The 25507-nt window shown below is 39.6% G+C and overlaps 1 protein-coding gene across 1 annotated transcript; it reads left to right on the top strand.

Moving 5' to 3' along the window:
- Positions 1-86: 86 nt before the first annotated feature.
- SPCS2 (signal peptidase complex subunit 2) lies at positions 87-24388 on the top strand. Its single transcript, XM_032641356.1, has 5 exons — positions 87-239; positions 12108-12191; positions 12791-12951; positions 17474-17608; positions 23604-24388. The coding sequence occupies exons 1-5, from the start codon at positions 126-128 to the stop codon at positions 23788-23790; spliced, it is 681 nt and encodes a 226-aa protein (XP_032497247.1). The 5' UTR covers positions 87-125; the 3' UTR covers positions 23791-24388.
- The last annotated feature ends 1119 nt before the right edge of the window (positions 24389-25507 follow it).

The following is a 25507-nucleotide window of genomic DNA, read 5'->3' as shown; positions in this document are numbered from 1 at the left end:
GCAACCTCGCGTCAGCCAGCCCCAGCTACGGATCCCGATGGACTCCGCGCTGCACGTCACGCCGTCAGCTCCAGCCAGTCGGCTTCGGACAAGTAGGAGGGGAGGGAGACACAGAAGCAAGCAAGATGGCGGCGGCGGCTGCTCAGGGAGGGAGAACTGGTGGTGGCGGAGGCAGTAGTGGGGCTGGAAGTGGTTCCAGCTGTGGGACAGGCAGTAGCCGCAGCGGCTTGCTGGACAAGGTGAGAAGTCGGTTCTTGGGGGCAGGCGAGGCCTGGGGACGCCCGGGAGGCGGCGAGCCCCCTTTCCCATCCTCGCCCCCTCTTCTGCGGCTTCCCAGAGGGAGTGCTCGTCTGGCCCACCGTGGGAACCCTACGGGCGCTTGTAGCCAGCTCCCTACACACCTCAAACCCGGGCTCTTTCCTCTTTAGGACTTCTTTACTTCTCGGAAGTGTTCGGTCCTTAATGCCGGCCACTACAGCTTCTTAGGAATATTCGATTATTCTCACATTTCAGTGCAGCCATCGCTTTTCCTTGGTGGTGCTGGGGGCCACTGTTGAATGTGCCCATTTCACCGACAGGGAAATGTGAATCCTGACTGAATGAAAGCCGCTGTTCGAAGTCAGTAGTCTCCAATCTCCCCATCACGAGCGCCAGACTTGCGTGCTGCTACATATTCTAGAGTGCTTTGGGCCATTTGCTTACTGAAGTTTCTAGGCGTTTTATCTCGATACCTCGAATACTGAGCTTCGAGTATTGACTTCCCCTACGCGCTGATAGGAAGCCTTTAAGATTTATCTTTTTTCCTCTCTCCTTCTTCACCCTCCCCCTTCCTTCCCTCCCCCCCTCCACGCCAAGTGCCCTAGGTGAATCGTATTCATGAGCTTGTTACCTGCTCAGGCTTACCTCTTCTCCCCCTCTACCCATCCAGTTGTGGTTTTTTGTTTTGTTTTTTGTTTGTTTGTGTTAATGTGGTCCTAACAACAAGGGCTTAAAAGAAAAGAAAAAAAGGAAGATTCTTTTCCTGGGTTGGCCCTTCTTGCCCTTTGCATAGCATCTCGAGAGAAACAATTGGCGTGGAGGTCTGGGTCCTAGTACTGGTTCTGCCTCTAATTAGCTGTGTGACCTTGAAATGTGCTTGTTCTCCCTGTGTTTTGTTTCCTCATCTGTAAAATGAGGGACTTAGCCTTAATGTACCCTAAGGTTCCTTCCAGTTCTCTCATTGTAGGGCCCTAAGCCAGTTTGATGAGAAATGTTAAGCATGGGGTCTTTAACATAGTAAATAGTCAGGATTGTTTCCTTTAATTGAAAACAGCTTTCAGACTTCTCTGTGCTTAACACGTGGTAGGTGCTTAAGAAATGAATACATGATCATATTGAGGGGTTTGGATCCAGATGTTTTTGCTTCTCTTTTTGGGTGTCATTGGTTTTGAATTACATGGTTCTCACACTCTTAACCCTTCTTAAGAGATAGGAACATGTTCTGGGAGTTGGGATGGTAAATCGCTCCAAGGTGTGTGAAGGTGTTGAGAATTGATGGTCATTTTCATACACAGATCCTGCCTTCCTGCTGGGTGAACACCTCACGGCCTATGTTTATTCTGTCCCATTGAGTGCTCTTGTTCTTTGTTCCACTTGGATCATCACCAGCAAACATTAAGCATGGACAGCCTGCTAAGGCAGTGATTACTGAAAAGTGTATGGCATCAGTGCGTTTTGGAAGAACCTGCGTTTGGGGGTCAGAAGATTTGGGCTTTGACGTAGATCTGCTAGTTTCAAACTGTATGAAGATTGGCAAGTCATTTAACCTCACCAAGCTTTCCTTTCTTCACCTGAAATATTAGGGTTTTGGGGAGAATCAAATGAGATGATATATGTTAATGATCTCTGTAACCTATAGTATCTAATACAGAGGTGTAATGGCAGAGGAAAATAATCAAGAATCCTACTGTCAGAAAGTACTCAGTATAGCTGAGTATAGGACATGGGGTACCCAAAATATTAAACATAAAACTATTTGGTATTCACATGTGTACTTTTTAGAGAAGTTAAAGTGAGAGAATGATCCCTGAGATCTAATTGATAAGGGGATGAGAGCCCTAGGGAAAGACCTCATGTTTGAGAGTGGAACTGGGACCTTATTTTGAGAGAGAGAGAGAGACAGACAGCCTACCAGTTAAGAATGTCCTTGAACAAAGGTACACGGTGCCTGATGTTTCTCAGGTACTGATTTGACTGTTCTCTAAGACAGGGGTCCCCAACCCCCAGTTCCTGTTAGGAACCGGGCCGCACAGCAGGAGGTGAATGGGGTGCCAGCGAGCAAGGCTTCATCTGTCACTCCCCATCGCTCGCATTACCTGCCTGAACCATCCCCGTCCACCCACCCCGGTCTGTGGAAGAATTGTCTTCCACAGAACTGGTCCCTGCTGCCAAAAAGGTTGGGCGCCGCTGCTCTAAGAGACCTGTAAAGACAAATAGGTAGAATCAGATGAAGAAGGGCATGGCTTGCTTGAAGTAGAAGTAGGAAGGAAGTCTGTTGAAGGTTTTTGAGCCTAATATATAAAGTGGTTTTAGAAAAGTTATTCAAATAGTTCGGAGTGGCAGAAATTAGAAGTCTTCTAATAAGGCCTCATACCATACTAGTATATGGGGTTTAATATAAAAAGAAAGACAAGTTTGAGTTCTAGTGCAGCATGTTAAAAACTACATGTTCTTGGATAAGTTATGATATCACTGAACATAAATTTCGTTATGTGTACACTGTGTATGCCCATACATATGGTAGGCTTGTTGTAAATATTAAGTCATAATATTGGTAAATGTTCTTTGTACAGGGCTATAAAAATAGAATGATATGGTGAGGAGAACCCTAACTTGAGTAGCAGAGATAGATAAAAGGCCTCAGAAAGGAGCACTTGGCAGAATTAACTGAGAAGTGAGGGGCCGAGGAGAGAGAAAATAAGTCAGGAGCTGTTTAGGTGCTTTTTCTTGGAGAACTTCATTTCAGCCTTACATTGAGTTGTTTTTCCTCTGAAGTCTCTGGCATTTATTGCACATGGGAATTCAGCTGTCACTTAATATGACATACTGTTTTATATTGTTCTACCAATTTGTCCAGTTTCCCATGAGACGTTCTCTATAGTGATCAACACAGAATAAATACTTGGAGCATTGAATTTAGCAGAGAAAAAACTTCAGATCTGCCACCCCAGTCTTCAGAAACTGCCTTAGAGGATGAAGCCTCTATTTGAAAACTGAGGGTACTGTGGAAGAGAAAATGGGGAAAAGATGTTACTCTCAGTGGAGCAGGAGCTGAATGAACAGAGAAGCTTTCACTCTGTGGGAATGAGAGGCTGTTACCTTACAGTTTCTTTAATTTGATTTGTCTTGATTTTTTGGAGGGTTTTTATTTTATTTCTTGCAGCTTTGGTTTTATTTGCCATGAAGAAATGTAATAAAGAGATGCAAACGTGCTTGTAGTTTTCCCTAAGCAGATGTGAGTTTCTGCTTCTATGAAACTGACTTTGAGAACAAAGCAATTTTAGTTTCCTGATCTTAAAGATAGGTATGCAAATATAACCTTCCAGCTTCCATCACAGAATAACTTAGATCATTGCAGTAAGTTATTTTTCCCAAAATACATCAAAGCATTTTGTTCTACATAGCAGGCTATAAAAATTGTTTGCTTAATTTGTTTTGGCTATTAAAATTGACATGTGGCATTAAAGCATGCTTTCCAGAACTATATCCAAATTCTTTTAACCTCATAGTTGGATTTCTGTCTCCTGGCTGGATGTTTTTTGGCTATTAAAATTGTTTTGGCTATTAAAATTGACATGTGGTATTAAACCATGCTTTCTAGAAGTTATATCCAGGCCCTTTTAACTTCATATGTGGATTTGTGTCTCCTGGCTGAACTGTCAACCTGATCTTAAAGTACCCCTTTTATACCTTAGTAGCTGAGAACATAGGTTCTGGAACCAGGCTGGCTGGCTGGCTTTGAATCCTTGCTCTGCCACTTAACAGATATATGTTCTTGGGCAAGCTAATAAATCTCTTTGTATCTCAGTTTCCTCATCTGTAAATTGGGGATAATAATAGTATTTACCTTAAAAAGTGGTTCCTGGCACATAGTAAGCACTCAGCAAAACATGTATAGCTGCCACTAACTAGCTTGTTACTCTGGATTTCAGCTTCCTTAGATAATATTTTTTATAACATATGAAGACTGTCTACATCAGACTTTCTTGGGGTTTTAGTTAAAAATACAGATTTCTGGACCTCATCCCAGACCTGAATCAGATTCTCTGGGGGTGGGGCCTGGACAGCTGCATGTTTTCACACATAGCTGTTTATTTATTTATTTCCTCTACAGTTTAACAGTCACATCCAGGTTGAGAACTAAGGGGTTTTTTTCTTGTTTGGTTTTTAACTATTCTGCTTAATCAATAGTGTTTTCTCGAAAATGTTTATAATGAAGAGACCTTGAAGTTCATGTGTTCAGCCTCCTCATTTTATACACATGGACACAGTTGGAGAGGGGAAGATAAAGCAACTTGTTCAAGAGCACACAGCGAGTTAGTTACAATTCCAGAACCTGGCTTCCCAGCTCTTAATCCAGTACTCTTACCTTACTTATTAGTACATTGCCTCTCATACTGGAGCAGACCATGTGCTAGCTAATGTAGTAGTGGAAAGAGCATCTGTTTTGAGGTTGGAAGACCTAGGCTGAAGCCTTGGCTTTGTCACCCACCAACATGTGTCCTTAGATAGGTCATATATACTCTTTTGCTCTCTTCAGTGGGATCTTAGCTTGCCAGACTCGAACAGGGTAGTATGCCTGTACCCTAACCCAGCTCTGACAAAGAGGGTGAACAGTTTTATGGCAGTACTGTGATGTGTGTGTTTGTGTTTAAAGAAACAAGATGCAGGCTTTTAATACCGTTTTTCAAACTAAACTTTAAAAGCATCTCAAAACTCATTATTTTTGACTTCATCAAAATTAAAAACCTTTTCGTGTCAAAGGACATTATCAAGAAAGTGGAAAGACAGTCCACAGCATGAGAGAAAATGTTTGCAAATCATATATCTGGTAAGGGTCTAGTACCTAAACTATATAAAGAACCTTACAACTCGATAATAAAAAGACAAACCAGTTTTTAAAAGAATAAAGGATGTCGGACTTCCCTGGTGGCGCTGTGTTTAAGAGTCTGCCTGCCAACGCAGGGGACATGGGTTCAATCCCTCCGGGAAAATCCCACATGACACAGAGCAACTAGGCCCATGCGCCACAACTACCAAGCCTGCGCTCTACAGCCCATGAGCCACGACTACTGAGCCCATGTACCACAACTACTGAAGCCTGCACTACTAGAGCCCGTGCTCTGCAACGAGAAGCCACCGCCATTAGAAGCCCACACCCCGCAACAAAGAGTAGCATCCACTCACTGCAACTAGAGAAAGCCCGCATGCAGCGACGAAGACCCAGTGCAGCCAAAAATAAATAAATAAATATTTTTTTTAAAAAAGAACCTGTTATTGCTTCCCCAACGTTGATTTTAAAAAAATCAAAAAAAAGGATAAAAGATGTGAATAGACATTTCTCCATAGAAGATATACAGATGGCCAGTAAGCACATGAAAAGATGGTCAACACCATTAGTTATTAGAGAATGCAAATCAAAACCACAATGAGATACCAGTTGTATGGCTATAATAAAATAAGAAAATAACCATTATTGGTGAAGATGTGGAGATATTGGAACCCTCCTACATTTCTGATGGAATGTAAAATGATGAAAGTTAAGAAGAGTTACCATATGACTCAGCAGATCCCACTCCTAGTTATAAACTCAAGAGAATTGAAAATGTGTGTCTACACAAAAACTTGTACACATGATCATAGCAGCATTATTCACAATAGCCAAAGGGTGGAAGCAACCCATAAAAGTGTGGTATATCCATGCAGTAGAACATTATTTGGCCATAAAAAGAAATGAAATACTGACACGTTACAACATGGATGAACCTTGAAGATGTTATACTAAGTTGAGAAAAGCCAGTCACAAAAGGCCACATATTATATGATTCCATAGATATGAAATGTCCAGAATAGGCAGATCCATGCAAACAGAAAGTAGATTAGTGGTTGCCAAGGCTGGGGGTGGGGTGGTAGTAATTGGAGTGACTGCTTATGGGAATAGGGTCTCTTCTGGGGGTGATGAAAATGTTCTGGAATTAGATGGTGATGATTGCACAACCTTGTGAGTATAATAAAAACCACTGAGTTGTACATTTTATTTTTAAAATTATTTATTTTGGGCTGCGTTGGGTCTTCGTTGCTACGTGGGCTTTCTCTAGTTGCAGTGGGCGGGAGCTACTCTTTGTTGCAGTGTGCAGGCTTCTCATTGTGGTGGCTTCTCTTGTTGCAGAACACGGGCTTTAGGCGCGTGGGCTTCAGTAGTTGTGGTGCACGGGCTTAGTTGCTCCGTGGCATGTGGGATCTTCCCGGACCAGGGCTCGAACCCATGTCCCCTGCATTGGCAGGCAGATTCTTAACCACTGTGCCACCAGGGAAGGCCAGAATTGTATGTTTTTAAATGGTGAGTTTTATATGTGAATTAGATCTCAATTTTAAAAACATTATTTTTACAGGGTTTATGGAGTAACCTTTAAAGCTTCAAACTATTATTTTTTTTAACTATTTACCACTATATACACAGTGGTATCAAAGATTTTAACAACCTCTATCAGCTCAAGTCCCTTCTTTAGCTGTTGCCTGCACCATTTCTCTGTTCTGACCTCCGTCTTGTCAAATCGTAGTGGTTTTTCTTATTACCTGGCCTTAAGTATTTGACTCATCGATCACTTCTTTCTTGAAATATTATCTTTATGTGGCCTCTAGAACACCACTTGCCCTGGTTTTCCTCTTTCTCCACTTATCTGTCTTTATTGTTGTTATTTTTTTTTCTTCTGACTTGTAAATATCAGCAAGCCCCTGGCCCTCTCCATGTACACTCATCCCAAGGAGATAAACAGTGTCATGGCTTAAATTCCATCTTTAAGTTGATGACTTCCACATTTATATTTACAACCTAGACCTCTCCTCTGAGCCCAGATTTATATGTCTAAGTGTTTGCCATCTCCACTTTGATATCTGTTAGGTATGTTAGACTTAAGTAGCCAGATCCAGTCTACTTACCTCCAGTTACTCTGGTGTTGCCACTGATAATCACGCTCATAATTATCGTGTGGTCATTTCTAACTTCCAACTTAACTCCAGTGATAACTGCAGCCAATAATAAGCCACTATTAAGCAAGTAATTTTCTTTGCAGTATTTCTTGCCCATTTTTATAAAAAATAGATGGAAATTGAAGATTAAGTATGTTGCCAGGAGCTATAATGTCTCTCTTTGAGATATCCTGGTATTTCTTAATTGGAATCTAAATTAGATGACAGTAAGCATTCTCAAGACAGACATCGTTTGCTCCCCAAATTGAACATTTTTTTCTTATTTTAAACTTACTGCTTTCTGATCTTTTGCCAAATGAGTGCATATGGGAGGTAGGGGTACGTATTTCCAACTCAAATAGTATCTCAGCTTCTGAGTCTGCCATCAGTTTTCATAATCTTATTTTGGTTTAGAAAATTCTGAAATCTGTAACTGTAGAGCTTAAACATCTCAAACTCATCATATACAAATGGGTATTTCTCCTTTTTCCTCCTCTGTTTCTTCTCTTGGAAAACAATATGACAGCTCAGAGAGTTATCTAAGCCCGAATTCTAGTAGAATGGTCATCTCTATCTTCTCTCTTTCATGTTTCTTGTAACTAGTCTGATGTTAAGTCCTGCCAATTCTACCTCATAAATAATCCCCTTTCATCCCCTTGCTGCTGCTCTAATTCAGGCCCTGCATCTAAATCAGGCCCCATCTGATGTGTTTATCTCCATTGTTACTCCCCTCCAGACCATCTGCTAGGTTGCCACTAAAAATGACTTTTTTTTTTTTTTTTTTTTTTTTTTTTTTGGTACACGGGCCTCTCACTGTTGTGGCCTCTCCCGTTGTGGAGCACAGGCTCCAGACGCGCAGGCTCAGCGGCCATGGCTCACGGGTCCAGCCGCTCCGCGGCATGTGGGATCTTCCCGGACTGAGGCACGAACCCGCGTCCCCTGCCTCGGCAGGCGGACTCTCAACCACTGCGCCACCAGGGAAGCCCTAAAAATGACTTTTTAAAAAAACATAAGTTTGATTATGTTGTTCACCTGCTTAAAATATTCTCCACTGCTTGTTTCAGAATAAGGTCCCAAGTCCCCTAGCCTAGTAAATAAGGCCATCTAGGATATGCTCCCTCCGTCATGTGCTTCATCTCCTACTACCTTCCCCCTTTGCAGCCTACATCCACTTTGTAAACTGAGAGAGATCAAAGAAGAGAGAAAAAAAGGTTTATTAATTTTTCTTAGAGCCATGCTCAGTTCTTTTAAAATCAGAGCAGGGTCCTTCCATTGGCACAGCTCACTTCTGGTATCCTTCATCTCTTCAGTGTGAATTGAGGAATCCTTTGAGTCTTACTGCCCAGTTGTCAAGCTAAGGAACGTTATGAAGCAATCCACGGAGGTCTTTATCACTGCATAACTTTACTTCTGTTTTCACTGCTACTAAAATCTTTTTATTATTCAGATTTGCAGTGGAGAATAACTGAAGTGAGTTTGTAATGTTCTGTCAAAGCCATCAAATGCATAATTTTTGTGTATGGTTCGTCATCCAGGTCTGGCATCAGTGTGCTGGTTTGATAAAGTGTTTTATGTTGATAGTGGCAGGGAAGTAATTTCTTTAAGATAGGACTTTTTGAACTGTATTTTCAGTCAAATAGCAGTTGGTTTTAACTGGAGGAAAATGGAAAATTCCAAATATTTTGTATTCTGCAGGTTTTGTTGGCATGTTCAAGATTAAAATCTTTTTAAGATTTTTTTTGTTATTAACTATAACTTATTAGATAAGAATCAAGATACTTTGTATGGCTGTCACTTCAGCGGTCTGTGTCCTTTTGTTTTTATGGCTAATAATTCCTTTCCTTATATTTTGTGGGAAGCAGTGTAGAATAATGAAAGAGCACAGGTTTTGAAATTATGAAAACTTGATTGAGTCCCAGCTTTACCACTTCCTAGCTTTCACCTTGGGCAAATTTCTTAAACCCTTAGTGTTATCTGTAAAAGGAGGATGCTAGTCAGTTTGGGCTGCTCTCACAAAAATACCATAGACTAGATTGCTTAAACGACCAAACTTTATTTCTCACAGTTTTGGAGGATGGGAGGTCTGAGATCAGGGTGCCAGAATGGTTGGGTCTAGTGACAGCCCTCTTAACTGGTTACGGACAACTTTCTCATATCCTCACATGGTTAAAACAGAGTAAAAGCAGGTTCTCTCATGTCTTTTTATCAGGGCACTAATCCCTTTCATGAAGGCTCTACCCTCACGACCTAATTACTTCCCAGAGGCACCACCTCCTAATACCGTCACATTGTGGTTTAGGATTTCAATTTACAAATTTGAGTGGTGGGAGGAGGGTGGAGATGATGGACAGGGGCTGGAATAGTAAACCAAGAAAAGAGTAAGGCATGGTATCTAAGAAAAGGGGGATTAGCCCAAGAGAAGGTTAATGGAACTCCCTGGGTCATAGTAAAGGGAGATTCCAGGATGACAGTTAATACAGCAGGACTGGAAAGAAATCCACCTAGATTGAAGCAGTCCAGAAGGCTCCAAGAGAGATTTCTCCAGGAAGATGAAATTCACAGAATGCTGAATATGATTGCAAATATTGAAAGGAGAGTTAAACAATTGAGGGAGAATTTGAGAATATATTGGTGAGAAATACGTTGTATGATTAAAAACAGCAACAAAAACAATAGTAGCTCCAAGAAAAGCAAAAACTATGCAGGAAAGAAAAAGTAATCCTAATATACATGACTCATCTGTGAATAGCATTTATGGTCATATTGTAACCTCCAAATAATGATCTAGCAAAAACTAAGGTATAAGACCAAATCAATATTGATCTACTATAACTATATTAAAAAGATGGTGAGGGAGGAGCAGGAAAAATAAATGTGAAAATGGCAGGGGATGAAGTGGTTAAATCTCATCCTTCATGGTGAAAAGTCAATAGATTTAATGCTGAGAACTGAAAATAATAAACTTTTTTTTCCCCCCAGAGATGTGGATACCCAAAAAATCAGCCAAAGGAGTTGAAATTAGTGCCTGTCTCTGGAGAGTGGAAAATGACAATAGAAAGAGTCTTAAGGGGAGGGGAAGCAGGACTGCTATTTTTTTTTATAACTTACAGAACTCTTTAAACCATGTATATATATGTATGATGTTGGTGCAAATAATAACTAAATAAGTCAATACTTGTGATGGTTGATTGTGCTCAATATACACATATCTATAATACACAGGAGGGAATGCAGGGAAGAGGAATTGTGTGCAGAGTTACCACATCCTTACAAAAGGAAGGTAATTTGCACTTAGGGTTGAGGAAGAGAAAAGTGAGGGAAAGAAGATAGTCCTGAATAGCAATAGAGAGTACATGACCAGGATCGTACATTTTAGTTGATGGGCAGTTTTTGAGAATGATGGAAAATTTCCATTTTCCTGCCTTTTTTCCCAGATGTATCTCTGTACTACAGCAGAGATGCTATTTGCTTTGATATAGGCTAAGGTTTTTCATTTACACAGAATGGATGATGCTCCCATCTCTTCAGAAATCAATTATAAACTTTCTTGTTTATGTAATTCACTGGAAATATTCCTGTACCACTTACTGAAGATCCTTCTAGGTACCAGTGGAGTTAGAGCTGAGACTATTTTAGCACATGTTGTAATGGCTTCTTCTCTGTTTTATCCCCCAATATTGCCAAGAAGTCATCCTCTGAATTGTAGAGGCAAGTTTCTTTTCTGTGATGCACTGTAGGTAGTGATGGGTGGCTGGGTTTCTCTGAGAACATAATTTTTTTTTTTTTTGGAACGAGCCAAAAAATTTTTAATGACTTTGATTCACAAATAGTTCAAATTCTGTTATGGATTCTGGCTATACAAGTTCTTTCTTTTGCTTGCTATTGTCAAAATGGGATTTACTAAACTAAGTGTAAGCGACCTATTTAGCTAGATAGCCTATGAATTTCTTCTTGGTTCAATTTGTATTTTTTAAATTAAGTGTCGTGTGATTTGTAGGCTGGCAGGCTATGAGAATCATCATTACAACATGCTTCCACTAGTAATTTTCTCAAAGAAAATTCTTGTTTTTATGAGACACAAAGGGGGAAGCCTTGATTGAGTTTTAATCACTTGAGGTATGACTGTTTTAGTTCATGTTTTTTCCCCCAACAAACTTCACAGAATAGTTTTTCTTTTTTGTGTAATAGTATATAGAATCACAAAATTAAGTTTGATGAATTATATTTCTACACTCCTTTAAAATCTTCTCACGTTTTACAGATGTTTGTTCCATCTTTATTTCTTGTATGCAGCATCTCTGAACTTGTTCTCAGTCAGAACAAAGTCATGTACCTAACTGTTGATAGGACTTAGTTCAAAATGTTCTTTCCAACAGACTACACTGGATTTGCTGTTTTCCTACAGTTAAGACATGCTGATAAAATATAAAAGTTGTTGGCAGACAAAAATGTATTAAAGGAGACCTTTGTCATTTTGTTAGCATCCGAAAGTTCATGGATGTATATTGTCTGGATTTTGTAGTCACAGAATGAAAGGATGAACAAGTGCAATTCCTTTCTATTCCCACATTTTAGTAAAATGGGGATGGGATATTTGAGTTCACACTATAGTCTCTGCAGCCTATGTAAGTGTTCTGGTTTTGGCCTTGTACATTTGACTTTCTAGCATGGAGACTGGCAACATCATACGAGTACCACCAGATTCTAGTGACCTAGTCTCCTTCAACTTCATTTTCAAGTGTTTTGTCTTTTAGCTGTCCAACATCAGAAGAGAGAATAAATGTTATATATACTTGAGAATGCTCTTAAGGAAGTAGTTCATTTTACTTTTAGTAAGATGCCATATCTCTTAACGCACAACTTATCTGTTTGATTTACAGTGGAAGATTGATGATAAGCCTGTAAAAATTGACAAATGGGATGGATCAGCTGTGAAAAATTCTTTGGATGATTCTGCCAAAAAGGTACTTTCTTTGGGGGTGGGGAGCGGGGAGTCTGTTACTATGTATACAGCTGATGGCACATCTCTTGCAGGGTTTTTTCCTTCTATGACTTAGAATGACTTTAGTTTTCAGTGTTAGGAATTGAGTCAGAAAGCATTTTCTAAAATCCTTACAGTGTATATAGGGGAACAGGTGTTAAAATATAATTGTTAGTTACCTCAAATTTCTCTTCAGAATCTCTAATTTTTGAATTCTAGAAAGCTGGTAATCTATCATTTTTGAGGTTAATTAGCCTAGAGGCAAGAGGGTTGAGGGAATATAGGGCATTCAGCCATGATGGGTCATCTCTGTATTTTAAAAGGGAAAAGAAAAGTTTAGCTTCATTCTAGGGAGATGAGGATTTAAAAAAAAAAATGTATGAGAAGTTGATGAACTTTTTCTCTGGGATCTTTGTAAACAGGTTGAATTTTTTTTTCGCTCAGAGTGGCAAAATTCTGACTGGAGATAACAACTTGATCATTTATATGATTAACATAACTTTCATCATGGAAATTAAGAATAAAAGCAGATACAAAGAGGGAGGTATTCCTATTAGCTTGCTTCCTTCTTCTTCTCACTAGGTACTTCTGGAAAAGTACAAGTATGTGGAGAATTTTGGTCTAATTGACGGTCGCCTCACCATCTGTACCATCTCCTGTTTCTTCGCCATAGTGGCTTTGATTTGGGATTATATGCACCCCTTTCCAGAGTCCAAACCTGTTTTGGCTTTGTGCGTTATATCATATCCTTTAAGCTCAGGTTTGTTTTCTACTGACAGTTTTTTAAAATCTCTACTGGTACTCTTCTCTGCTTCTTACAAAAAAACAAACTTTCATCCTGGGGCCTGCTCATGTTATGATTTAACATTATGAAATGTGAGCATCTGTAAATTTATGTTATAATTATCATTGATATTTTAGATTCAATACAGTTATTTTATCTTTAATTCTGTTTAGTTATTAATGTAGAGGTTATAATCCAAGTGTGAGCACCTAATAGGAAAACACATAGGAATAGTGAGACCCAGCTCTTCTCATTTCTAGCCTAGAACTTAACCCATTAGACCAGGTTGCTTCAAGCCACTCATGCCAGGGTATAGGTATACCTCACTTTATTGCACTTTGCTTTATTGTGCTTCATAGATAGCGCATTATTTTTTTTACAAATTGAAGGTTTGTGGCAACCCTGTGTGTTGAGGAAGCCTGTTGGCGCCATTTTTCCAACAGCATTTGCTCACTTTGTATCTCTGTCACATTTTGGTAATGCTCACAATGTTTCAAACTTTTTCATGATCATTATATTTGTTATGGTGATCTGTGATCGTTAACTTTACTATTGTAATTGTTTTTTGAGGCACCACAAACCACACCCATGTAAGACAACTAACATTTTAATGGATAAATGTTGTGTGTGTTCTGACTGCTCCAGACCAGCCATCTCTCCATCTCTCCCTCCTCTGGGCCTTCCCTATTCCCTGAGACACAGCAGTATTGAAATTAGGCCAGTTAATAACCCTTCAGTGGTTTCTAAGAGTTTAAGTGAAAGGAAGAGTTACATGTCTCTCACTTTAAATCAAAAGCTTAGAAATGATTAAGCTTAGTGAGGAAGGTGTGTTGAAAGCTGATATAGGCCAAAAGCTAGGACTCTTGTGCCGGTTACCCAAGTTGTGAGTGCAAAGCAAAAGTTCTTGAAGGAAATTGAAAGTGCTACTCCAGTGAACACATGAATGATAAGAAAATGAAACAGCCTTAATCCTGATATGGAGAAAGTTTTAGTGGTCTGAATAGAAGATCAAGCCAGCTACAAGATTCCCTTAAGCCAAAGTCTAATCCAGAATAACGTGCTAATTCTCTTCAATACCAAGAAGGCTGAGAGGTGAGGAAGCTGCATAAGAAACGTTTGAAGCTAACATGGGGTGGCTCATGAGGTTTAAGGGAAGAACCCATCTCCATAACATAAAAGTACAAGGTGAAACAACAAGTGCTGATGTAGAAGCTGCAGCAAGTTATCCAGATCTAACTAAGATAATTAATGAAGGTGCCTATATATACTAAACAACAGATTTTCAATGTAGGTAAAACAGCCTTATATTGAAAGAAGGTGCCATCTAGGACTTTCATAGCTAGAGAGAAGCTTCAAAGGACAGGCTGACTCACTTGTTAGAGGCTAATGCAGCTGGTGACTTTAAATTGAAGTCCTTGCTCATTTACTATTCTGAAAATCCTAGGGCCCTTAAGAATTATGTTGTATCTTCTCTGCCTGTGCTCGACAAATAGAACAACAAAGTCTGGTCGACAGCACACCTGGATGACAGCACATCTGCTTACAACATAGTTTACTGAATATTTTAAGTCCACTGCTGAGATCTACTACTCAGAAAAAAAGATTCCTTTCAAGATATTACTACTCATTGACAATGCACCTGGTCATCCAAGAGCTCTGACAGACATGTACACCAAGATTAATGTTGTTTTCATGCCTGCTACACGACATCCATTTTGCAGCCCATGGGTCAAGGAGTAATTTCAACTTCAGATTTTATTATTTAAGAAATACATTTTGTAATGCTGTAGTGCCATAAATAGTGATTTCCTCTGATGGATCTGGGCAAAGTAAATTGAAACCTTCTGGAAAGGATTCACAATTCTAGATGCCATTAAGAACACTTGTGACCTATGGGAAGCAGACAAAATATCAGACGTTAACAGGAGTTTGGAAGAAGTTGATTCCATCCCTCATGGATGACTTTGAGGGGTTCATTACCTCAGTGGAGGAAGACAGTGCAGATGTGGAAACAGCAAGAGAACTGGAATTGGAAGTGGAGCCTGAAGGTGTGACTGAATTGCTGCAATCTCATGATCAAACTTTGACAGATGAGGAGTTGCTTCTTGTGGATGAGTAAAGAAAGTAGTTTCTTGAGCTGGAATCTACTTCTGGTGAAGATGTGAAGATTTCTGAAATGACAACAAAAGACTTAGAATATTACATTAACTTAGTTGATAAAGCAGCAGGGTTTGAGAGAAGATTGATTCTAATTTTGAAAGAAGTTCTGCAGGTGAAGTGCTATGAAATAGCACTGCATGCTACAGAGAAGTCATTCATGAGAGGCAGAGTCAATGAATGCAGCAAACTTCATTGTCCTATTTTAAGAAACTGCCACGGCCACCCCAGCGCTCAGCAACCACCACCCTGCTCAGTCAGCAGCCATCTGAACATTGAGGCAAGACCCTCCACCAGCAAGAAGATTACGACTCGCTGAAGCCTCAGATGATGGTTAGCATTTTTTTAGCAATAAAATCTTTTTTAATTAAGGTGTGTACATTGGTTTTTTTAGACATAATGCTACTACACACTTAATAGACTACAGTATATGTAAACATAACTTTCATATGCCCCGGGAAACAAAATTTGTGTGATTCAGTTTATTTTGACACTCCTTTATTGTGGTGGTCTGGAACCAAACCCGCCATGTCTCCAAGGTATACCTGTTTTAGGAAAGGATCAGATTTTGGAGGTTCAGATCTGTGTCAGGTTTCCTTGAAGCTGAGGGGCTAGGCTGGGAGTTACTGAGCATGAGGTATAGGTGTGGCTTGTATAACAGCTAGAGAACCTGGGTTTGAAATTTCAAGTTGTTTTTGTGATAATTTTTGGAGACTGTTTGAATGCTGCTTACTTATAAATAGGAGTAATACACACAGAATTATTATAAAGATCAAATGAGAGATTTTATACTATATTTAGAATATAAAGTTAAATATGTTGATAGTTTTCTTGTGGTCCCCACTCCCTCCTCCCCAAGTCAATCTATACATACTGAACTTTTCTTTTTAACTTAAAAAATATATTGAATGTCTTTCCATATTAGTATATATAGGACTACCTCATTCTAAATAGCCACCTCATGCTATTGCATGTCTGCTATATACTGATATGTCCTAGTTGTTGAAAACAGATCATTTTGGTAGGCAGTTTACTTTTCATAACAATCTTACAACCGCCGGAAATATTTCTAAAAATTCCACTTTGGGGATTTTTCTTCAGAGGCAGTTAGAAAGCCATTGAATAAAGCAGGTCCTGATCAAAAGTGGTATTATCCAAATTGATCTCAGATTATAGTCACAGAATTTGCACCTTGACTGCTTACAGTATCAGATAAATCATCCCAGTATGAACTTTTTCACTATTAAGGCAGTTCAGAAGAATATGCCATAGGTTCTAGAGACAGTTCTCAAAAGAGTTCCAAAGATCTTTGAACAATGACAGCAACCTTATTATAATTATATGGCCTCCCAAGAGAACGGCCTTGATGGAATTTCATTTGTTTGATTATATTTGTTTAAAACAAAACACGATCTTGCCATTTTTATAATCATGTCATTTTTATACGTAATAATAGTACCATTATAAATGTCTTCTGTGTGGTGTACACTAAAAATATATATACCATTACTAAATCTCATGACAATTCTACAAAGTCAGTTTTTATCCCCATTTTAGAGGTGACAGTATTAAGCCTTGGGATAAGGAGTAATTTGTCAATGTCACATTGGTTAAAAGCCAGAGTTCAAATCTAGGACCACTTTACTCCAAAGCTCATACTTTGTGCTATACTTTCCTGCCTGTCCCTTTCATAAAATTTAAATGACACATGTACACAAAGCTCTTTTGCCAGTTTCTGGCACACAGGTACTCAAGTATGATAGTTAATACTGTCAAAAACTGAGTATAATAATAAGCCTACATGTGTGGAGGAAGTAGTTGTCCTTCTCGTAAACTAAATTGTGGTAGTCGCCCAGCTAGCTCATTTGGTAGAGCATGAGACTCTTATAGTAAACTAATTTGAAGTCAGTTTTCCTCTTTTAATGACCCTTGAAATTGGTTGAGTGTGGTCAAGTCCACTGTGATTATTAGTTTTGTATTGTATGGAGAAATAAGCACAAGTCTTGACAAACTAGGTAATAGAGGATCTCTTTATATATGTTGTCCTTGAACAGAAAGATGAGAGCCGATTTATGTCCTGTACCTTTTTCCTTTCTTGTTTTTTGAGATGTTCTTTGCAGAACTAACCAGAGAGAGCCTTGCTTCTCTTGCATAAACATAAGGATGAAAATGAAATAGTTAAATTTTCAGTGTTCTTACAGCAAGACAAAACTGTCTTCTTTAGGCCTATCATTATGAAAGTTTTTGTAGCCCTTGCTTGTCAGTTTGTGTTATTTCTCTTTTGTGTGTATGTTTGTGTATTTTCCCCTTAACTTTATCTGAACCTATTTTGTGATGATGGGGATCCTGACCATTTATACCTCATATAAGGAGAAGAGCATCTTTCTCGTGGCCCACAGGAAAGATCCCACAGGGATGGATCCTGATGATATTTGGCAGCTGTCGTCCAGTCTCAAAAGGTATGACTATCCTCACAGATTCTTAAGTCCTGATGTTGGGTTTTCTCTGGGTGTTAGTCATTATCAACAGACTATTGTATGCCTACTCTTTGCAGATCATAGTGCTAGTCATATAAAATGAAGAAAGGATTGTGAACTAGAAGGTTTTCCTTTGTATTGCACTTCTGAGATTCCATTATCACAGAAGTGCTCTGAGGATAAATTGTGGGAGAAAGTACGTTGGTGGAAGAATAAAGAATGATTTTCTTTTTCCTTGTGGCCAATAAACTGAGCCAGTTAGAGAGCAGAACTATAAACTATATATGTATCTGTAAAGGCCAAAGGTATGAAGTCAGTTGTCTTTGAAGAACCCCATTAGCTTCTGTGTCTTCTGTGATCCTGACTGCAGTCTGTGCAATCAGGAATCTCTGAAACAATGCACTGGGCAACTCAGAGAAGCACAGTTCAGTCAGCAATGGGTGTAACTTTGTGCAGCTGACACCTCAGGTCTTTCTAGGTATCTAGAACTGGGTTCAAATTCCAGCTTGTCTCTTTCTAGCTGTGTGACTTTTGGTATATCAGGTAAACTATTTGAGCTTTAATAGGGTAAAAAATGATTCGTACAGTTTTTGTGAGGATGCCAACTGGTATATATAGTTGACTCTTGAACAACAGCGGTTTGAACTGCGTGGGTCCACTTATACATGGGCTTTTTTTTCCAATAGTAAATACTGAAGTACTGCACAACCCATGGTTGGTTGAATCTGCAGATTCGGAACTGTGGATACAGAGGAACCACCTATATGGAGGAGTGACTATGAGTTACATGGATATTCAACTGCGCAGAGCATCAGCACCCCTAACACCCTCTAACACCCTCCCCCTGCCCCCATAGTGTTCAAGGGTCAACTGTATACCAAGCATTATGAAAGATGGCATCTGTTGAGCATTTACTATATACTAGGTATTGTGCCAACTGCACCATCTCATTTAAACCTTAGAACAACCCATTTTAAAGATAAGAACCCAGGTCCAAAGGGTTTAATGAATTATTCCAGGGTTATAGAGCCCAAAAGTGAATCTAGCCACATCTGAACTCATGCTCTCAGTCACTATCCTAAAAACACATGGTATAGTTCCTAGCACATAGTAGGCTCTCAAATTTTAAGTACAGTTACTCACATATATGAAGGTAAGTGTAGCATCAACGCCAAACAGCCTCTCATTACCAGCTTGTGGAGGTATCTGTAAGGAGGAGCAGACCTTCATTCTGATGTTGCACCTGAGTTCTTATCTCCTGGCAGGACTCACAGCTGCCATTTTGGTCTCAGCTGTCATAAATCTGCACCCTGTGCCAGGCCCCTAAAGCAGAGTTTCAGAATTCTAGACCCTAGCAACATCTTGATTTCATTATTTACATTCTGACTTAAGTATTTTTTAAACAGCTTTATTGAAATATAGTTCCCGTACCATATTTCACCTATTTAAAGTAGTTCAGTGGTTTCTAGTGTTTTTAAAGATGTCTACAACCATCACCACAGTCAACTTTTATTTATTTATTTAATTTTTGGCTGCGTTGGGTCTTCATTGCTGTGCACAGGCTTTTTCTAGTTGCAGAGAGCGGGGGCTACCCTACATTGTGGTGCACAGTCTTCTCACTGAGGTGGCTTCTCTTATTGCGGAGCACGGGCTCTAGGCGCACAAGCTTCAGTAGTTGTGGCACGCAGGCTCCAGAGCGCAGGCTCAGTAGCTGTGGCACACGGGCTTAGTTGCTCTGCAGCACGTGGGATCTTCCTGGACCAGGGCTCGAACCTGTGTCCCCTGCATTGGCAGGCGGATTCTTAACCAGTGCTCCATCAGGGAAGTCCCCTACAGTCAACTTTAGAGCATTTTTATCCTCTCCAAAAGAAACTCTGTACCCTTTAACAATCATCTCCCTATCCCCTCATTCTCCCAACCTGAAGTAACCACTAGTCTACTCTGTACATTTCCCTGTTCTGTTTATTTCATATGAATGGAATCACGTGTAATATGTGATCTTTTGTAACTGGCTTCTTTCACTTAGCATAATGTTTTCAAGGTTCAGCCATGTTATCAATATTTCATTCCTTTTTATGCCAAATAATATTCCATTGCATGGATATACCACATTTTGTTTATCCGTTTATTAGTTGAGGGACCTTTGAGTCATTTCCACCTTTTGGCCTTTAAGAATAATGCTGCTGTGAACATTCATGTACAAGTTTTTGTGTGGACAAATTCTCATATAATATACCTAGGAGAGGAATTGCTGGATCATATGGTAACTCTTTTTAATTGCTTGAGGAACTGCCATACTGTTTTCCAAAACAACTGCACCATTTTACAATTCTACTAGCAGTATATGAGGGTTCTGACTTTTTTCACATTCACTGCTGACTTTTACCAACTGCCACATTGTTGGTGTCTGTGGAAAGGAAATATGCCACCTCTGTTCCTCCTTGCTGTTGTGAAATACAGGCTCACTCCTCTTTCCTTAGAGATGGCTCCTGGCTCATTGGCACTCTCTTTAACATAGCTCCTTTCAGAAGGCTTGATTGATGATTTCAGTATCCAAGTAGATGATTATTCCAGTACTCTGGCCTCTTAGTTTTACTTCCTCTCCTCTGATTATCTTGTTTTCTGCCGTGTCTTAAATACTTATTTCCCTGGACATACCCTAGATCTTGCTATTACTGATAACTAATTACCTTCAATAATTTCATTTTTAAGTATCCCACTCTTTGACCATTGCTTTATATTTTTCTAGTTTATCTCCTTCTTGTTCTCTTGTCCCAGCAGTTCTTCAGCCCCAGTGGCATCCATAATCCATTGAGCCTACCACCTTTTCCCTGGTCCTCTTCTCTTCATTGTCTCACTTCCTCCTTACCTAGCTTAGATTCCGTGGCATTTCTGTAGTGCAGTTACTCTCTTACTATCCTAGAGGATCTTTCATACCTTCTTCTCTATCCTCAAACCTCTTGCCCTCCTCCCCCATTTCACTCTCAGCTTCTTTTGTTTCTGGGAAGATAGCAGCAGTCAGAATTCCCCCATCATTATCCACTCACAGTGCTCAACATACTCTACCTTCTTTCTCAGTTCCTGTCTGAAGCCTCTTCTCCACTTGTCCACTCGATTCTATCCCTTCTCATTTACTTGATGTTTCCCTCTCTGCTTGGTTATTCTTTCTGGCATACAAATATGTTGTAATTTCTCCCACCTGAAAAAGTTGTTTTTCTTTTCACATATTCTCCTCACATGGTCTTCTCATTTCTCTGCTCCCCTTTTTTCTTCTCCCATCATCTCTTGGATTTGCATATCTTCACTTCTCTTTCCTCATCGTATTTGACCTGTCAGCAGCATTTGAACAGTGGATCACTCTCTCCTTGTTAAAATTTTTTTTTAAAGTAGGCTTGTAGGATACTGTAACCTTCTAATTTTCTTCTTACCTTAGTCTCTGTTCCTTAGAGTCCTGTGTGATTCTTCATTATCCCCTGTCTCTGAATTTGAAATGCCACTAGTGCTCGTTCCTAGCAGCTCTTCTCTATCTATATTCACTTACTATGTGTAATCTTATCCAGACTTTCAGGACTTTAATACCTTCTATAATGATGAAGATCTCTAAATCTGTATTTTCGTCCTAGACCTTCTCCAAACTCCAGCTATGTCCCAGCTTTCTGTTTGACATTGGATCCTAATAAGCATCTCAAAATTAACATATACAAAACCTAACTCTGCTATCCCTTACCTAAACCTGCTTTTCCCCATCTAAATAGATGGCAGCTCCATCCTTCTAGTTACTCAGGCCAGAACTCTGGAATCATTTTGACAACTCCTTTATCTCAATCCTTTGAATAGGTTGTCAGCAAATTCTGTCAGCTCTACCTTCTAATTATATTCATTCTAACCACTTACTATCTCCACTGCAGCCATCATCTCTCAATTAGGTTACTGTAATAATGTCCTAATGGACCTCTGCAGCTGCTCTCCCTGCCCGCAGTCTCTTTCCAGTACAGTGGGCAGAATGATCCTTTTAAAACGTCAGGCAGATCAACTCAATCCTCAGCGCAAAATCCTCTCACATAAAGACTGAAATCCTAAGCATAGCTTAGAAGTCCATGCTTATCTATTCTTTGCAGCCCCACACCCATGGACACACATTCCGCATCTCCTGTGGCTTTTATCCTGTCCCTCTCCATTCTGTTTGCATTGGCCTCCTTTCTGTTCTTCAGACGTTCTGGGCACGTGCTTGCCTCAGGGCCTTTGCATTTAGTGTGTCCTCTGCCTGGAATATTCTTTTTCCAGATAGCTTGTTCTCTTACCTCTTTAGGCTCTGCTCAAACATCTGCTCAGTGAAGACTTTCCATATTTAAAAGAATATCATAATTTTTATTTTATTGTTCCCTCACACAGCAAGATAAAAGTCTCAAAAGACACATTTGTCTGTTGTATTCACTGATGTATATCCTTAGCATCCAAAACTGCCTGACATATATGGTTAGTCCTGAATATTTGTTGAATTAATGAGTAACTTTTTAAAAATGCATTAGATCGTGTCCTGCCATCAGAGCCATGGAACGGGGCTCAAAAGTCCAAAAATTACTGTGATATCAGTTAGCAGCAGTTGATCAGAGCTTGAGAAAAATTTTTGAGGTGTTGAAAATATTCAAGGACCTTTACTCCTAGCTATTTGTAAAGGCTAGACAACAATTTATTGAGCTATGATGTTTTTGAGCACTGGTTAATGATAGGCACTGTTACAACCATAACAGTGATCCTGAAAAATAGGTGGTGCTTTTCCTGTTTTAAACGTGCAGAAAAAAGCAGAGGCTCAAGCCTCTGCTTCCTCTAAAGATAATACCAGCCTGACAGTCCACCAAATATGCCCTAATTAAATGGAGACAGAAACAGGTGCAGTTGCGGGGAGAAATGTCAGCCTGTCAGGGGTTGATGTTATAAACCCTCTTGAATAAGTAGAGATAGTAAAAGCCTTCAATATACCTTAAGATGTAGCTAAGGGATCTCTGGAGTTCATGTAGTAAAAGATATCCCTGGCCTGGGATCAGGGTAGAACCTGGAACTAGATTGATTACAGGCATCAAGGACTGAGCAGCCTGGAATTGAGGAACATCTGTGAAAACAAGGGTTCTTCATTTATCAATAAAAATTTGATTGCCCAACAAACTCCAAGCTAAGAATAGAAAATAAGACAAAATCCTTGCCCTCAAGAATCCCTGAGACAGGGACTTCCCTGGTGGTCCAGTGGTTAAGACTCCATGTTCCTGATATAGGGGGTACATGTTCGATCCCTGGTCAGGGAAGATCTCGCATGCTGCATGGTGCAGCCAAAAAATTAAAAAAATTAATTTCACAAGTGATATGTGAAAATTAAAAAAAAAAAGAATCCCTGAGACTCCTGAAGAACAAAAATACCTAATTATCATTTCAATAGGTAATTTCACTGACAGCATAGGAGCCTGTCATTAGACCTAGCAGATGATAGGCACTGAGTAATTGGGTTGACTATTAATTGACGGTGCATGGATGACAAAGGCAAGACATCTAACCCAGTTTGGGAAGATTTTCCCAGAAAAGTTCATGCCCAAGTATGAACTTAACAAATGGGAACGTTTGTTACAGACAAATTAGTCTCACTAATCAGGTGAGACTGGAGAAAAGTGTCTACTAGGAATACTCTTCTAGCATAACAACGAAGCAAAGGCCAGCAGTGAGAGAAGATGGTCCGTGTGGTTTAACAATCTATGACAAGGTAAAGGAGGCACACAGTAATTAAATCAGGGAAGACATGGCAACGCCTGTGAACCAGAAGTTCTATCCTGAAGGTGCCCTGGAATTTTTTTTTTTTTCTGGAAAGGATAATGTTGTATGTTCCCTATATCACTGGTAGCCAGCTCAGCCCTATTTTTCAAAAACACTTGGTGCTCTCTTGTTACTGGCTGAATGTCTGTTTGGTTTTTGATTTGTTATCTTTGCTTAGGTTCGATGACAAATACACTCTGAAGCTGACCTTCATCAGTGGAAGAACAAAGCAGCAACGGGAAGCCGAGTTCACCAAATCCATTGCTAAATTTTTTGACCACAGCGGGACCCTGGTCATGGATGCATATGAGCCTGAGATATCCAGGCTTCATGACAGTCTTGCCACAGAAAGGAAAATAAAATAGCCACTTCTAAAAGCAGCCATCTTTTGGCTGGATCATGCTGAATTGAGGGGTGAGGGAGAAAGAAACAGAGAACTTAATATGGATAAAGTAAGAAATGTAAAAAATGTCAGTTTTGTCTTGAAATTTTAGTCCATTCTGTATAAATAGAATTTTCTAGCTCAGATATGAGAAGTTGTAGCTCTGATATCTAGCTGTAGCCTCTTTGGTCTGCTGATTGCGTTGTTTTGATTTGCTTTTCTGGAAAAGCATTTTTGCTAAAAACCATACAGACTTCCTCCTTCATACCTAGCAGTACTTTATATAGTATAGCTTTGTGCCATGCAGCATTTGAAGACTCAGTTTTTTAAATTGTTAACCTGTTGCTGACTTTACTGTGTTAATTCCCATTTCAACAGCTGTTTCCCTTAATTCAGGATACAACTTCTTGTGTATGACAGTTTTCCTTCACACACCATTTTTGTGGGTGTGTATATATCTGACTTGGGGAAAATTGGGGGAAAAAAACCCACAGCTTTTTAATTTGCTTAAAAGAGACTTTCTGCCTGTTACATTTTGTGCTCTTAACCAATTAAAGAAGCCAATGGCATTTTTAGTTTTATTTTGTCTATGTTTTCCACTAGTATATCCCTGTTGATTTGTTTGTGCCCTTTATCAACTGCCATTTTCTAAAATTTTTTTCAATAAAAGGAAAGAAGATGTGAAAAAATGGAGTCATAGTCTTGATGGAAGGAACAGAGCAGCACATGTTAACAGTCTTACTGCTATAGGTTCCTTTTGTTTCTAGGCTGTGTCACTGGTCAGAGGCCCTTGAGAACCTGTAGGTGAAGAACTGCTAGCTTTCCAGTGATAACAGTGATGACACTCAGTACTTACTTTGTGCCAGGCAGTGTTCCACGTACTTTACATGTATTAACTCACTAGTGCTCACAACTGTCCCAAGAAAGTAGGTACTGATATTATCTCCATTTTATAGATGAGGAAACAGAGGCACAGAAATTGAATAATTTGTCACATGGCTAACATTAGAGCTGGGATTTGAACCTGTTGTGTCTGGCTCCAGAGTTGTGAGCAGCACCGTTTCTAGTATTTTCCCACTATGGTCAGAGGAGAACTGGGCAGTTGCCCAGATCCTGTGACCTATAGGAATATTGTCCCTCTAGTCTTACATAAATACAATTCCAGCTGAGCCTGGTACCTAAAACTATAATCAGCTTATAAGAAATCCCAGTTATCACATTTTCCTCTTCGACTTGGGAACATTGCCCTATTTAGCTCCACGCAGTAGGGGACTGTAGAACATCACTAGACAGGGAGTGGAAGCCTTGGATTCTATACTGTTTCCATATACCTTGGGTAGGCCGTGTAATTCTTTGAGCTTCTAGTGTCCTCTCCCCCTCCCCCCCGCCCCCAGGTGAAAATTCTATTCTGTCAGCTACTTGAAGCTTTTGAAAGTGTAATCAGATAATCGTATTCTTACAGTGAAGAAGTTACTGTTAGACACAGGGGCCCCAAAGCTCATGGATATAGACAGGGAATAACCCTCTCCATGATGACTCCTTGGAATTCTTTCACATCAGTTATATTGTTTTCTTTATATATATAAACATGTATTTTATATTTTTTTATGAAAATTGAATTATGTTGAAATATGTTCTGTTTTTTTTTTAACTTAATATTTCTTAGGTACGTTCCCTGTCAGTATACATAAGTCAAATGC

This window comes from Phocoena sinus, chromosome 8 (assembly GCF_008692025.1).
Source record: "Phocoena sinus isolate mPhoSin1 chromosome 8, mPhoSin1.pri, whole genome shotgun sequence".
Lineage (NCBI taxonomy): Eukaryota > Metazoa > Chordata > Mammalia > Artiodactyla > Phocoenidae > Phocoena > Phocoena sinus.
Note: the sequence above shows the minus strand (reverse complement) of the source record. Positions and strands in the feature narration are given on the sequence as shown.